Consider the following 17,458-nt stretch of genomic DNA (forward strand, 5'->3'; position numbering starts at 1 on the left):
TTGAAATTAAGGTGTTTGGAGTTTAATGAGAAGTATTTGGAAAAGGTTACATGCATTTTTCCAAGCTGTATTTACTCGGGGAACCAGAAAGAACATGGATGCGACCAGTATTGACTGTGGTGGTTCCAGAAGTTTAAATTACTGTGTAATTTATGTAGTTACTATATACAGATGATAGGTTTGCTTGCTTTTCTTTGCAGGTTTATTTTTGGTTAAATGCATTGTATAATTGGTGGCTTTTTGCACATTTTACATTATAAAGGCAAACATTTTCATACCTGAAATTTTTAATCTCAATATCCTAAGCTTCAGGCTTAGGCTCCTTTCTATTTCAAAGAAGACCTAGGTGAAGATCAGTAGTTGTGCAGAACCTTCTTGTTAAGGAATAAACAATCAAGCTGAACATTTGGGGGTTTGAAACAAGTGGGGTCAATAGGAGATTACATCAAAAGCCCATTTATGCGTTATCGGAAAGCCACTAAGGAGTCTCTTACAGCCCTGCCCCTTTTAAAGAAGCCATTACAAGAAGCATAAGGTTGAGAGTGTAAAAGTGTAAAAGACAGAGCTGTTGCACTGTAAATTTTTAGCAGCATGAGTTAGGATGGTCTCTTCACCTTTAGGTGCCAATGTCATGAGTAAATATTGCTAGGAAAGAGAAATTAGAGCTAGTAATACCCTAACCATCTCCTAAGCAGTCAAATTTATATCATATAACATTTTCTTAAAATTCCATGTTATGAAAATGGTAATGGATCAGTCACTCATAGCTCCTAATGCCAGCTGTTAAGATGCAACATTCATTTGTCCCTATGTATACATAACGTGCGTGTGTATCTGTGTACAGTTACATCTAGATATGGATTTAAAGTGACACCAGCTTTAATTAAAAGATGTATTTTCCACAGGCTTTCATATGATTAAGCCAGATTTGAATCTGTACTCTCAAATACAGCCTACACACTTTAGAATAAGGAAAAAGAATTTTAGTTAATTTTAGAAACCTTTGTTTTTGCTTAAAGTCAATCTTCTGTTCATAGGACAGGTTATGAAACTTCTCTGTTCCCAGCATTTTTGTAACCTAGCTCCTCACATGAGAAAATAGGCTATGATTCATTTTGCTCTGGTAAATTGGTAATTCCTTCCAAATAAGGAACCTTAAAAAAGGTTCCTTTTCTTGAGAAATAAACTCTATAACTCAATGCATAGTTAACTGTATTGCAGACAAAAGGGTGTACCTTGTCTGCAGTCCTTGAAGGTGGAAAGAAGATGTGACTTAGGTGATGCTTGGGGAATGGCCTTTAGTGTACAAGATGATTTGACAGTGAAGGAGCTGTGAGAGCTTTTGGTTGTCTGCTTGTCTTTTCAAAAGAGCTGTCTATCTTGAGGTATTTTGGAATACACTGAGAGTTAAGAAATGTGTGCAGATACTCAAGGGACTGCAGAGTGGATGTGTTGAGGATGGGAAGAATAGACAGTGGTGTGACTTGAGTGAAGAACAGACAGAAGATTTGAGTGGTGTGATTGTCAGCAGAGCTGTTTACAACAGAAGTTGTGTTCAGATTAGGGAACTGCTCTGGGGAGATAATGTTCTGGGTATTTCAACAGTCACTAGGGCCTATATGTTTTGGGTGATGCAGGGACAGGATCCTGAGATGGTACTGTAATACAGCACCAGACTGAAAGGTCTGTGATAAGAACAGAGACAGGAAGGGATTGAATTACTGACCAAGTTTAAGATTATAAGATTATAAAGTGTCTGTTTCTAGCCCGGATCAGGTATTTCTTCCTTTCCCTTAGTGTAAGACCAAAAATGGAACCAGAAAAAATGTAATACCTATTAGAGCATTTCTTATATGTGAAGAGAGAATTATCAAATTCTCCTTCAAATTGAAGGACATTGGTGGTTGTTAACCTTTGAATTTGCTTTGGGCAGGTGTATTGAAAGTGTTCAGAACTTTAGCGCTGTCTAGGTAAGTCCCAAGAATGTTTGGTTAGGAGGTGGGGTGCTGGCAGAGCCGTCAACATGCATGGTAGATGTATCTTAGCTGGCCGTGCGGGATAGCATATGCTAAGGTCAGTGCTGCTGTGACATAAATGTGTTACGCATCATTGTAGATAGCTATACACTATGTGGAAAGACCAAAATGTATGTGGAAAGTGTGGGGTTTTATTTAAACTACAAACTAAAAAAAAAAAAAAAAAAAAAAAAAAAAAACACAAAAAAAGACAAATAAAGTGGAAGGTGGGAGTAAGGAAGCACATAAGGGCAACTGTGTAAAGCTCACTCTGCCTTTTAAGAATGCTACTATTTTCATGTCTAGGTCAATTATCAATACATTCTCCGAGGTTAATGATCCAGGAAGTGAGTTAGTTCATTTTTGTTGCTGATTGTGGGGGAACATTATTTTATTGCCATTAACAAATGTGATAATGTATCTGTAATTATTTTGTTGCACATCTTATTCAAGTTGCTTAGCAGTTGTGGGGAAAAATTAAATGGAATCACTAAGGAGGATTTAAGCAATTATGACCCTATTTTCAGTAAATGTTAAATCTCACACTGTATGCAAGGCTTCAATCTGTAGCACAAATCCTGTATATCCTCTGCTGCACCTCAGAGCTGAGATTTGATATATACTAAGTTTACTTGGTTTTTATTTTAGATATGACAGTGATGGTTGGTGTCCGCCTTTGCCCGTTCAGACCTACCTCCATCAGGGCATGGAGGATGAGCTTGAAGAAGACGATGATCGTGTTCCCACACCTCCTGTGCGAGGAGTAGCTTCATCACCTGCAATCTCCTTTGGACAACAGTCAACTGCAACCCTCACACCTTCTCCACGAGAGGAGATGCAGCCAATGCTTCAAGCCCACCTTGATGAATTAACCAGGGCCTACCAGTTTGATATAGCAAAGCAGACATGGTAAATGTTTGAAGGGTGCACCTGCAGCTTGGGAAATGAAAGCATAATAATAATCTATTCCGTGGTGGCATAAACATCAGTGGTGCTCAACAAATTTCAGTAATGTTTCCAAAACCATAAGATAGAAAAAGAAATAGCAAAACTGTATCTACAATGCAAAGGCTTTAAACATTGGTAGTTGCTTTTGAAACCTTAATGCATGGCAATATATTAAATCTTGGCTAAAAACACATGAAAATAATATTCCTCTGGAATTCTGCATATATGCAACTGAAAAGTTAACACCCACCTACTGACAACTTGTACGCAGTTCACAGTAGTCTCTTCTCAGGCTAGCAAAAGGCATGATTTTTTAAAGAATTTCAGTAATACTGAGAACCTCACTTTCTGCTTAAAAATTATGCTAGTTACTTGAAATAGAAATGTAGCAGATTTTATTCCTTGTCACATGAGAATGAAGCATTTGTAAATCTGACTGTATTTTGAAACACCATGAAAATTTCTGATTCATAAGGAAAAAACAGAAATGGCAGGAAGGAAGTTGTTAGAATTTACAGAGTGGATCTTGCATATCAGAGTGCTTTATGCTTATTTAAGGGAAGAGCAAGCAAATATCACAGTAACATTTCCCCTGTAAAACAAACAGAAGCAGTCTCTTTGGGGACTGAAAAGGAACTTGTCATCTGCACCAGATGGGGATGCGATGAAGGTCAGTTGCTTTCTGGATGTTCCCTAAGTGGCAGTTGTCCTTTAAAAACTTTTATATCCAGACAAAGCCCAAGACTCTCAGAGGACAGGAGTAGAGATAGTTACTGAGTGGCACGCTGCCAGTGGGGAAGCAGGCTTTCCATACTGGTGAATAAAGCCACGAAGTTATTCAGCTTGAGCTACCATAAATAGACCAGGCAGGTAGGCAGGCTGTGCCAAACCAAAGCCAGCTGTTTTCCCTGGACACTGCTGAAGCCTGGAGGCTTGTCTGCAATCTGCACTTCATCAAAGGGTACTTTGGTCTCACGGCGGTGCCACGCTGCCAAGCACAGAGCCCAGCCTGCTGTGGGACAGACCCAAATCCCAGGCAGCAGCTAAACCTGGCCTCTTGAAGGTTGCTGGCTTGCGAGCCAGCACGCAGATGCATACCTCGTCTGAACAGGCAATTGCTCCTGCATTTTGCAGCTGTTATGCTTTCTACACCCTGCAAACTGCAGGTGCCAGTCTGGTAGTGGATAACATGGCTGAACTCAGTAGCAAAGCCTCTAGCTTTGGATGGGAAAGGTCCTGCTCCCTTTTTGGAGAAATGAAAATTGATCAGGGACATTCATAATGTACTTAGGAATATACAGGTTTTAACATCACTCTTTTATAAGAGCACAGTTAATTGTACATGAAACTAAAAAAAAAAAATAATGATATAGAGGCAATAACCTGTATTTTCATACTAATACCTTACAGTAGGTTTGGGGGTAAATATTGGGAGCTGAAAATAGAAGTAATGTGATATTGTTTGGCTGAAGACACACCATGCTGTTAATGCATCTAGTGAAGGCTGTTCAAAGTCAGTGAAAAGTCCTCCACTGTCTTAAACGAGAAGGAAGATTTCTTTATTTTCTTTTCACAAGTTAACCTGTCAAGTGTAAAGGGGAGAAACAACAAGGTGAAACCTATCAGATAGGTTACTGTAGGAGTAACAGAAGAGACCAGACAACTAAGAATTTAAGAAAGAGCACATTAGTGATTACAGGAAAAGTACATAATCATTATGGCCTTGATCCAGCAAATCACTTAAGTATATGCTTAACTACAAGTACATGAGAAATTGACTTCAATTGTTCTATCACATGCTGAACATTAAGCATATACTTTAGTATTTTGCTTGATTAGGAGCTAATCACACTGTTTATTGAGGGTTAGTGAGATCATAGTGCCCTTTTGCGCAGTGTTTTGAACACTACATAGCCAAGACCCTGGTGTCCAGGGAGAAAACTATTCAAGAACTGTTAATCAGAAGGGGGCTGTATATCAGAAATGAAACCTTTGCGCTGCAAATAAGCCTTAGGATAAGCAATAATTTAAAACCTACACATGAAGGCAAAAAGAGATTCCAGTGGTCCATAACATTTACCATGACATTCTCCAATCTGATAGATTTACATTATGAAAAAAGACTGTTTGCATAGCAAGAATTACTGTGCTTATCAAGTGTAGGCAATAATACAGCACCAAGTGCTCAGTGAAAACACAGTAGATCTAGGTAGCCTTACAGGTGACAGTTGCGATTTTTTTCTGGTATGCTGGTGACCAAGCAAAAGACCAGCAGAGTCCTGGTCCACATCCAGCATTCTGCCAATTGGCATCAGGTCACAGCACCTCATGAATAGCCCCCCAAGGCCTCCCACAAGGCTCAGCTAGTGAATTCAAGTCCCGTTCATGCTCCTATGCCAAGGGCAGTCATGTCTGGGTCCCCTGACACAGCTTGCTGTGTACCTGTAGTGCTGTGAAAAAAAGCTGCATTGAAAGCAGAATTAAAAGCTGATGGTTGTTCTTCTCCTCTTTAGAGTCTCAGAGACCACATAAGTGAAAATCCAAGCCCAGTGCTTGCCTTTGGCTATTTAGCTATCCTGTGGGTGTTTTTTATCTTTGTTTTTCTTTTTTTTTTTTTTTAATTGTGATTGCTGCATGCAGTAATTTCATGCATGCATGCCCTAATACTGCTGGAAATAAATCAATTAAACTACTTGGAATTAAGCAAAATAAAAAGTCTTTACTGATAATGAATTCATTGGACTTCAAGATTTATTCTGCCCTATTGGTCATTTCCTCCTCTTGAGGGTGAGTTTTCCATAAGACCATTGAGTCTGTTCAAGCAGAAGGAAAAAAAAATAAATTTGGCTCAAATGTGTGATTTGCAAGGTGGAATGTTGGTTGAGACACTTGTATAGTAGGCTGGGTTTCATTGTGCTTTTCTGTGGACTTCCTACATGATTTATGTACTATCCGGTTACATCAGTTCCTCACCTGTTACAGGATGATCTTGACCTTCCCTGTGTTACAGGAGGGGTTGTATATTTAATATTGGAAAGTGCACAGGCTTTATTTGAGTTTGACCTAACAAGCATATTTTGTAAATCTGCATGATGACTTACTGAGAGTCTGATGTTCTGTTGACCATGGGGTACAAAGTTTCACCTGTTCTGATGCTGTTTTCCTGTTTGTTTGTGTAGGCACATCCAAAGCAATACACAACCTCCTCAGGCTCCAGTTCCGCCTCTAGGATATGTATCCGGAAACCTTATTTCAGACTTGGAAACAGATGTTCCAGATGATGATGAGGATGATATTGAAGAAGAAACTGTAGAAATCAGCAGGCCACTGAGAGGTCTAGAGCATACTCCAGGCTCCAGTATGGACAATCTAGACAGCTCTGTGACAGGTAACCAAACACGGTAAACATTGACACCAGCTTGTTCCTCACAGTAAAATACATCATTAATCAAACAATTTTTAAGTGAAAATTTATTCCACTCTATTTCTGTAACATTTAAAATGTGTTAATATTAAACACTAAAGTTAAAGGAGGATTTGAAAATACTTTGCTGCAAAATGATAAGAAAATTCATGAATTTTAAAAAGCTTTAAAGACTTGAAAGAAAACTCAATTATATCCTAGCTTTCATGAAAAGTTCACTGTACTGGAGAAGCAAGCCAGTTACATAAAAAGGAGGGGGAAGACCTCAGCTTAGGAATATATATTTCAAAATCAGGAGCAGCATAAAAATTTTATCTTAGATCACTTTCAGATATTTCACTGGGTAAATGCTTTTACAGATGAACACAAGGAAGTTAAAAGACTTCATACTAAGTGTAGTTGGATCAGCACAACATTTGCTTGTAGCGTAAATATAACATTTATGTAGGAAAATGTGTACTTTGAACCTATTTTGTATTGCTGAAATTAGTAATTGTTCCCTTTCAGTGAAGATATTTAATTATTCTGACACTCCTTCTCCCTGCTTTTGTCCTTTTGCGTGCATTGGAAAGTTACAATAGGGATCATCAAAGGGGAACTAGAAGGATATGATAACCTAACATACAGAAAGTGAATAAATAAAATTGCTGTCGATAAAATATAGTCAGGGAAATATATATGTATATATATATATTTTAAATACAAACTTTATATGGGCACAATGAGCTTTTTTAGAAGTCACCATATTTCCCTTCAGGTTGAACTTGGACTTCTATATAATATACTATATCCACAATGTACAGCTTTCGTATAGACCCAAATGTACATAGTGTCCACAGCTCATGATGGCTGGTGGCTGCTTCTTCAGTCTTTTATCTCTGTGGAAGAAAGTTGTTAGCTGCACCTGCAGGGAGACTGGCTCAATAACACATTACTACAACAGCACTGCTTATTTTTTGTCTTGTTGTGGCCTTTGCAAATTCTAAGAATTTTGCACCCTTTTTTAAACATTGTTATTCTGAAAACACTACAGGAATATGACAGTGATGGAACATCAATACCTATAATTTCCTTCCCTTTCCCTTGTTAATTAAATAGTGTGTTGCTTTATCCCACTTTCCAGGTTTTCCCTCACCCTAGGGCCAGACTGCTTGCCAATCTAATTAAGACTTAAGAACTGTAGCTCTAATGCTGCAATTTGAAGTCTGGATCCAACTGAAGGCTGTAGAGTTAAAGTTTAAATCCCTGAATTCTGAAGGTTAACTTATTAGTGCATGAGTATGTTAAGTCACTTTGCTTGAATTTCTAGTATAATCTCCTTCAGGCTATAATTCTGCATATTTTTGCATATCTCACGAGTGGCTCAGAAACCTCTCCATTAGGAATGCAGTAAGGGTTTTTGCACTGGTAATATAGAAATAAATAAATAAATAATCAGGTTGCTATATATTTTCCATTTGGAATGTATTAATATGTTGGTCTTGATATATCTGTAAATCAAAAAATTAGTTTTTTGCACATTTACATTTTCACCTAATATTTTGGACCAGCAAAGTAAGGAACAGATGTATTTCTGCTACAATTCAAGGAATTTTGTGCTCATTGCAGTTTATGTTTTTATGAATAACATTCAAGCTTTTTTTTCTTAGTTAAATATGTTACTTAATTATTGAAATGTTAAAAACCTGCTGGTGTTATTTTTTTGTTTGTTTTTGTTTTGTTTTGGAAGAAATTCAGCAGAACCTGGTAACATAGACTGAGCTTGTTTGTAAGGTGATCTAATTGCACACCCACTCATCCCTACCACCTTCTCAATGTTGTTTCACCCAGCTGAAAATTAAGGTTTTTCTTTTGCTTTTTCCTTTGCTTGTTTAATTCCTGGCTGGATCTGTTCCGTGATCTGGTTCACTGCATGGCAATGTGTTTGTCAGCACTGCAGGAGGGGGCTGTGCAGTCAGAAGGAAAGCAAAATGACAGGCTGCCCCAATAGCTTATAGCCAACACTTATATTGGCTTAAAAGAATTAGGAAACTATAGCCCTGCAAAAATACATCCAGCAAGTTAGTTTAAATAATCTATAAAATTGCAAACTCTGAGAATAAGAAAGCTGCTGTTTTCCTTGGTTACTATGTGGGCAAAACCTTAATTTTCTGAGCTGGACTTGTTTTTTATTAGGAGGCAGAAGGAAATTGCTTGTTTTACTTGGGAGAATTGTTTCAAAAGAGAATTTTAATTTTGTGTATCTGTTTCTGTTAACCTGTCCAGGTTGCATTTACTAGTGTTAAGGAGGGTATAAAACAAATTGCATCCATTGTTTCTAAGCTGTTTCTCATTCTCTTACTTGATTGCTTTTAGAATACTGTAGAAGAATTATTTATTTATTTATTTATTTATTTAACTGAGAAAATACATGTATAAGCTACTTCTTTACTTCTTTTCATAGGGCTTTTGATGATTTAAGCAAGCACTTTCCTAGGAAACTATGTACTACATTTTCATTTCTTTAAACATTACATTATATCAAAAAAATGGAGGCAAATGAGAACAGCTAATCTGGAAGAAGCAATATTTCTGTACATTTTTAAACATGTCCTGTGAGTTTAGTGCTTGTAGTAAAAATAAATTGGCATTCCTCAGTCAAGACTTCCCCAGAATAGAATTGCTGTACAATGAGCAGGATGTGTTTCCTCACTGTTAGCACGCCTCAGTGATGGCTTGAAGACACCCACTCCAGGAGTGCAGTGGTACTTTGTTCTTCACGGCTGAGCTGAGACTGAGGTTTTCATCCAATGCCAAATTTGGGATTCTCAACGGGGAAACACTGGCACTGGGTGAACCGAGCTCAGACTGCTAAATTTCTCTGAAACCACAGTGTTGCTCTTATAAACTGCTTAAAAGTTGGGTTGCCTTCCAGGCTCTTGAGTTTTAGTTACAGCTAACTGGAGATTCAGACAGGGATTTAATCTGCGCTATTAAGCTTTTCTCTTTGCAGGTGACAGAGACATAACATTGACATGTATAACAGAGTGAGGAGAAAGGAGAAGTACACTGTAACTGTATCGTAATATTTTCCAGATATTGCAAAGAAAACTCAAGGAGGGCGGCTTAGGTTTGGATGTTTGTATAATGGAATAAGAAATCAAAGTCAATGTTTTGATTTGTTCCCAAACTGGTTTTCTAGGATACTAAGTTCCTAGTTTGGATTTAAAGACAAAAACAAACAACAACAGCTGAAAAGCAGGTCTAAAACTTCTGCTAACTTGATTTTCTGTTCACAATCATTTAAAGTTCCTTTTGCTTTCACAGACACATTGAAATTTGCTTTATCTTTTGCTTATTTTTAGTGTTTACCTTTATAATGAATTGCTGTGGAGAATTATGGCATGAAAGGTTATGAAGAGTCTTATATTATTCTACATTAATAGATGTAATTAATTGCATATAATGAATATATGAAATTATTTTTTCCCAATGAAATAACAGAAGAACGCTAGGTTTTGTCAGATCAAATTACTATTGTTGGGGGGCTTTTTTAGCCCTCCCCTTATCTTTTCTTCCCCCAGCACCACTAGTGAAGTTAGTAGTTCAGTCCTAGTGCATTTTTACTGAGGGTAGAGATACACCCATTAACTAGCGTGGAAATTAGAACAGGCCCTCTTCCTCCCTAACTGATACAAACTGATAGAAGCAGAAGGATATTCTTGTAAAGAATGCCATTACATACAGATAGTAAAACTTTTTTTTTTTTCTTAATAAAATTATCGAGATCTGAAATTATAAAGATTGCTATAGGTTATATAGCTCAGTAAGGAAGAAAGTCACTTATTTGGCATGTTTTGGTCTTGATTAAAAGAATCAGTGATCATTGTCTGTATGGTAAAAGTTGTTCATTCATTGTGTCTGAGCACAAGTGGAATAATTCTTGGAAATTACACAAAATCATTTTTGTGAACCATATTTTACCATAGCAGAGTTCAGTATTTGTATTGATTTGGTTAGGGATGCCTATTGCAGAAGATTCTATTTTATAAGCAGTTAGACAGATAGCATTTAATAGGAAGAATGTGTATCATGGATTAAATATGTGCTCAGAAAATAGGAAACTGCTAGTTTTTGTATCTCATAAAAATGGTAATGCAACAATTAGCAGGGTCATATTATAAAGCGCAGACTTTAGCTTAATGGATCGAGGGATATGCATTCATCAGCAAGGATGGATTTAGCATAAAACGACATGTAAATGAATTGATGACTGATCATAAATTAATTTTAGTGCTGAAGAAGTAATAGAGACACAGCAAGATGCCACTTTATCATAGTATTTTACAGCTCAGCAACATTTGAGCAACCACTTAATGTTCTGTGTGCATTTCTTTTCTAACAGCTTGAATAAATTTGAGAATTTTTTCGTGCCTTTCAGCAATACGGAAACCAAAAAACCTAAAAAGATTGAAAATGCAAACACAAATAAATTTGGCTAAATGACATAAATTCATTTTTCATTAAATGGTTATGAAGGACATTAATTATGGTTGGACCTCTGAAGTGCCAAATATGTATATGTGTTTTGACTCAATTTATTTAGAGTTTCCTGTCCCCACATAAAAATTTTAAAATATTAATGGTTTATTTTAGTTGTATACATTTAATATTTGGGATATCTCTGGGGAAGTATATTGTAAAGTATAAGTCCAAGCTGAATTTTTAAAGTATGATCACATTTATTCTGCATTCAGGAATTTCCATTATTCATGTTTATTCTAATGTTACAATGACTACTGCCCCCTGTTATTTCATCACTTCCACTAAAATTATTGGTCATTCCTTCTTTATAATCATGACCAAAGAGGTCAATGCCTTTCTCCTATACACAGACTAGAGGAATTCTGTAACCAATTTCAGCTGGAGTAGCATCAGTCCCTGGGGACTTCACCCATACCTCACAAACCTGATCAGTCTGGTCCTGTTCCATCAAAAAACCTGCAGAGGAATAGTGACTTAACATTAGCATGCACTTAATGGTCTTATAAAGGAAAGCACATAAGCATGCCCATACAAGTCCCAGTAACATTGGTTGTTAATTTTAAGCATGCATGTAGAGTTTTGTGTATGCAGAAGAGTACCAAATGGAATTTTCAGAAATGTTAGGTTTGTTGTGAGCAGCTTTTATTTCACAAGTGCATTAGATTTTTTTTTTTCCCTAAAGTAAAGCAAGAATACGCCTTGCAAAGAAAAATACTGTTTTTATTGTAGGCAAAATACCACTAAAAGCTGTAGTGCGCAACCTACAAGAAGCTAGCACCTCAAGTACCCCTACCTTTCCCTGAGAGCAAAGAAGCTTTCTGTTTGCGTTAGCACCAAGAGATATTTTATGGAGCAAGAAAACAGAGTTCAACTTTTCACAGAGTTGATTTTGTTCCACATAAAGCATTTACTGCTGCTGTCAGCAAGAGTAAAATTTACAGTTGCCAGAAAGCGTAAAAACTCAAATGTGCTCTTGGAAAACACATAGTGAGTTGCATGTAAAGGAGACACTAAAAGCCTATTTCATTCCATTTGCAAATGCACGGTTGATCTGAAAGGGATGTCAGCATCTCTTATCCTGCCTTTATTCAGAGAGAAACAAATGTGCATCTGATTTGGGAAAACAAGAGGCCGGTGGATGCCATTAGAGAAGGCATCCCCATGTGCACCCAGTGAACACAGCTACATGGTGGCTTGAGGGGCCTGGGCTGGGCTGCAGCAGGCCCGTGCCAACTGGGCCATGTCCACACCCCTGGAGGGCAAACACAGGCAGAGTGAATGAGTGGATATTATGAGAATTCACCAGGTTAGCGGCACACACAGCTTTTGGTGATGGCAGCTTGCTGACTCGAGCAGTTATGAAAAGCTTTGCTTCAGTTTGCAGTCTGCAGGTGGTCCAGCAACCAGAAGTCACATCATCATTTGCTTTAGTTGTTAGCTGCATTGACGTCCTCACCCAGTATAGCTCACATCCATGCCAGGATTGAGCCGTGCTTGCAGCATGACAGGTGCTGCCTCCTCACGTAGGTGATAGAGGCGAGGGGAAGGAGAAGCGACCCATGGGCAGAGTGCCTGTTGGTGCTCTCTGTCCATGGGAGTGCAGAGGAGGTCAGGAACAGGGCTTGTCTAGAGCGTTAGCCTGAAAAATTGGCAGTCTGAGGACAATGCTCTACTGATAATTAACATTTTGGTGTTGTTAAGAAAACCTGGCATGGCCGTGAGTATGTAAAGAGAGAGATGTATGCACATGTGTTGGACAGAGCATTAAGGACGTTTGCAGATTTTAAGTACATCTCATACTTAAAATGTGAACTCTTTTTTTCAGCTGGATTGAGCCCTTCTAAGAGTAGATGAAAAATAGCAACTGCTCCTAGAGACACTTTAAAACTGTTCCATGATCACATGTATTATATCCTACGCAACAGCTCAGTGGCTGGTTAGCAAATGGACAAAACAATGTAAGCAAATGGAAATTCAACCTTAATTACCTTTAAAAGGTCCTCCAGTATATTAGAAACCTATGTATATTGGTGCATACTCTATTCAATATGTATTTCCATATGCATCTACACAGAAAATAGAACCATATAAAACCCTTGGGCCCTGAAACTAACAAAATACATTGTAAGTTTTCAGCACCTGAATATCTTTGATATCTGCAGGTCTAATCATATTTTATGTTTCAGCTTGTGCTTACATATTTTGCAGGATGTGTTGATAAGCAATTGTTTGAAATTGTCCTCAGCTATAGCATTTCATTTTCTTACATCTGCACGAAGTGTTTTATCTCTAGTATCTCTTTTTATACACAATCAGAAACTCTTACTAAGACTTTCTACTCTCCATTCTCTATGATGTTCTATCACACTTTGATTGTTAGTTCAGATTGTCAGTTAGTCTTCTCAGAGGAAATGAAGTTTTAGCCTTCCCTTGCTGTTATCTAGGCTTCCTTACATCTGTCTACATCAGGTCAAATCTGTTTGGAAAATAACAATTTTTTGTGTGCTCTTGGCAAGCAGAATCAAACCCTGTCACTCTCTGTTGCACTTACCACACTTTCTGCCTGTCTGACCTCCATAGACCTTTTCAGTTTATTTTCTTGTATCTTAGGAGTGTATGGACTTTTGTTTTTGTAGCCCACCACTTTGCTGACATTAAAGATTCAGTCACTGCCACATCACAGAATAATCTGTTGTTCTCAGGCTGTTTGATGCAGCATGCTACAGACTAAATTTCAGTATTCATTTATTGTACTCATTTCTTATTTTCTCAGTATATTTTATATTTTACATGATGTATGTAGTTATATAGATATAGTTATGTAGCCTATCAGTTTGGTTCTAATAACTGGGTCAGCATTGATTTACTAGTTAACGATTTCAAACAAAATAATAATTTATTGGACAAATATTAAAAGCGCTTTGAAGAACATGACTTACACTGCTGTACATTTTATATATATTCACATAAATTCACCTGTGCTTACTGAATAGTAAAGTCAAGGCCATTATGTATCTTTCCACGTGTTGTCATATTTTGGAAAACTGGTTCTCTGCAGATCCTCATTGGTTCATTGGGATTTTTCTCAACATATGTATGCCACTTTTTAAAAAGCAGCCTTCAGCAGCCTTCATCTTCATTATAAGATGAAGAGGAACCTGTGCCATCTCAGAGCAATAATACTCTATGTCTACATGGTGCCATGCAATGCCATGTGGTGACAGGTCCCAAAAGCAGTGTGGTAGCTTTGTACTTTAACTGGGTTTGGTAACAAATAAGTGGGGCTGCCCTGTTCCTGGAGCAAAGCTAGCTGTGTATTCTTTGCCTCATTTTCCAATGCACGTTGTAGAATTATCCTGTGATATTTATGCATGATTTTCAGAAGTACAAAACACCATCAACTCCATCTGTAACCTCAAAAGAAACAGAATTTCAGTACTTCCAGAAAATTTGAATTCAGTGATGGCTTTGGAAAATACATATTGTACTGTTGATAGGTCCTTTGTGCACTGAGAAAAATAAAAGAATATAAGTGAAGAGTAAAATATGATTCCTTCCCTCAGTGTTTTGCTCTTCACATTTTAATTACATCAAGATTTCTATATTCCTTTTTTTTTTTTTTCTTTTTTTTTTTTTCCCCACTGGTATCTGGTTTTCTGGGTCCATTTTTATGACGTTGTTATCACTTTGCTCTCCTGCAGTGGTGGTAATCTATAGCTAGAAGGTATGGCTCACTGACTGACTCAGTATTCATTTTGAGTGTGTATTTGCTCTGCTCTTGAATGTCTATTTCTAACCTGTTAAAAAGGAAATTTTAATCCCCCGGAATGAACTACCTTACATCAGCTTTGTTTGGGCCATAAAGATTGCTCATCTGTTTCAAGGTTTGTTTGAGAAAATGATATGATGCTGGTCTTGTTCAGGATAACTTTTGAAGCCTATGTCTGACTTCAGCCATATCTGCTGAGACATACACTTGTGCTGTCCTAAATTAAGACTTCATTTTGCAAATATTGAACTAGATACTGCTGTAAAATAAATCAAGTAAAAAAAAAAAAAAAAAAAAAAAAGTATTAATTTGGGTCTCAGGGAAAATATATTAACTTTCAAAAAAAATTTTTCATGCTTGTAGAGGATGTGTATCATTTTGTTTACAGGATGAGAGCTACATGGAGCAAGCTATGAATGGGATCCCATTTAGTTGTGACAGTGCTCTTTTATATCAAATTGTTTCAAATAAACTTTGGGTTTCCTGTTGAGAAAGAACATATTAAGTGGGTCTTTAGCCATTAAATGAATACTGTTCTTTTGTACAAAGTGTTGTCAAAGTAACTTTGAGTTTCCTGTTGAGAAAAGACATGTTAAGTCAGTCTATAAACTTTAGATGATCAAAAAATATCAAATCTGTACAACTCACTAGACCCCTACATTTGTTTTTAGGTTCAATGGTAAATGGATGGGGTTCTGCGTCTGATGAGGACCGTAACTTTTCTAGTCATAGATCTAGTGTAGGTAGCTCCTCAGATGACTCGATCTTTACCAGCGGCAGTTTTGCACAAGCACTGGTTGCAGCAGCAGATAAAGCTGGTTTTAGGCTGGATGGAACCAGCCTGACAAGAGCAGGTTTGTAGACTCAAAATTGATGCTTTCTGCATGAAGGGTGTCTCTGCCTGTTCTCTTCTTTTCAGTGAACCTGCGTTTTACTTCACATTTGTCTAACGTGCATGTAGTAAGGTGGATGGAGATATTTTTATCAGTATATTTTAAATGAAACCTTACATTATGTTTCATTTTAGTCACTTGAAGAAATTAATAGCACAAGCTTCTAATCAGCACTTCTAGTCTGCTACTATTTCTCTTTATGCTGACTCCTCAATAGATTTACTGACATATGCTCTGTTTAATATTTCGGTGAAGAAATCACTAATTCTGTGATGCAGTCTTTGATGATTTCATTTCTGCAATGTCTCCTCACAATCATTTACATTTTCAATGATTAAAATCACATTTAAACTGTTATCTCCATCCCTGCTTTTCTGTTGCATCTTCCTGCAAAAAAAATGTATTTTTCTGTGACGTTTTTCTAAACATGGGGGTGGAATGGTGTGCTTTTATTATTAACAATACAAACTGTTTAAAAGTATTTTCAATCAGCTGGCTTTAAAAATATTTAATTCAATAAATTATTATATTTGATTGAATTTAACTTTAATTATGCCAACTAAATTAGCCAAGTTAAATGTAACAGAAGTGACTACTACTTTTGAAAACAACCAATCTTATCTTCTAGAATGAATGAATGAAAAGTAAATATAATTTTATTCATAGTTTTAAAGCTCCTTATTTTATTTTTAGGAAAAACAAGCATGCAAAAAAACATACTTTTAAATATTTGCTACAGAGAATATGTTTGCATTTTCTCAGTCTTATTGAAATAGCAAAAATACCTCATTATTTAAATCCAGACAACCTAATAGTAAATATGAATTTGGGTCATATCTTCTGTTACACTTTCTCTTCCTATTCCTACCCACAGTTCCCATAATATTCCTATCATTTTAAAATTTTAATTATTTGTCTTGTATAAAGTCTATCCGTCAGTAAAATATGTGCATTCAGGATAAATGTCTCCAAATGTTAGGGATAATAACTGCTGGCTTTCTGCATATGATGACTTTATGACAAACAGTGGCTTTTAGGAATTAAGAAAAGAATCTACAATCCTATGCCAACAACAAACTACAGGGTGAAATTCCAGCTTTTTTTAAATCATTGAGACCTTTCCCATTGAGTTTGGTTAGACATAATCATCCTTAAAAGATGGCTACTTTACTGATAAAAATAGTTAAAAACCTCATTTACTTCTTAGATTAGTGGGACATTGACTGAGTAAATTTGTTTTGTCATTTAAATAAAAAGAAAGAAAAAGCTGCTGTAGATCTTCAGCCATCTACTATGGGCAAATGGGACCAAACAATAACTTAAAATTATAGTGTTATGCTTGAAGAGTCTCCTAAACAGTCTTGAATGAAAGGAGCGAATCCTTCCCAACCTTTTCATTTTTGTGTTTTTATGGACTCAATAAAAATAATGCAAAGATTCACCCCAATTTAATGCCACTTGTTTCAGTCCCTCTGAGAAGTATAGTTTCCACCACAAACATGCACATAACAAAAATATATGGGTATGCAAACACAGAGATACTTTTAAAGATGATTTGTTGTCATAGCTATGTAAATGCAATATACAAGAATGGGATGAGAGCTCTCTTGTCAGTTGTATTTTCTTAGCTTAATCAGGTCACAAACACATTTAAACTGAGCACTTCCATGTAACTCCATGGATAGATTATTAGAGTTTAGGGTAAAAAAAAAAAGAAAAAGAAGTATCCAACTCCTGTGGCTATCTTTCTGTTGTCTTTTTATTCTCTTAATGATCCGGAGGCTAAAGTGAAACAGGAAGCATCTGTAAGGAAACAGCCCTCCCCTTTTTTCCCCCCACAAAAATATCAGCAAATGGAAACAACTCCGCAAGGCTTACTGTAGTT

General features: G+C 36.8%; 1 protein-coding gene across 7 annotated transcripts in view; it reads left to right on the plus strand.

Moving 5' to 3' along the window:
- Window positions 1-17,458, plus strand: part of ROBO2 (roundabout guidance receptor 2) — an 897,160-nt gene that overhangs the window by 858,532 nt on the left and 21,170 nt on the right. For 5 of the 7 annotated variants that reach the window (XM_084538901.1, XM_084538898.1, XM_084538899.1 and 2 more), the window contains 3 exons: window positions 2,664-2,924; window positions 6,143-6,351; window positions 15,352-15,534. In XM_084538901.1, coding sequence (XP_084395027.1) covers window positions 2,664-2,924; window positions 6,143-6,351; window positions 15,352-15,534 — 653 coding nt within the window. The remainder of the gene's footprint in view (window positions 1-2,663; window positions 2,925-6,142; window positions 6,352-15,351; window positions 15,535-17,458) is intronic. The other 2 variants (XM_084538904.1, XM_084538902.1) reach the window with 1 other exon arrangement.

This window comes from Aythya ferina (genome assembly GCF_964211825.1).
Source record: "Aythya ferina genome assembly, chromosome: 1".
NCBI lineage: Eukaryota > Metazoa > Chordata > Aves > Anseriformes > Anatidae > Aythya > Aythya ferina.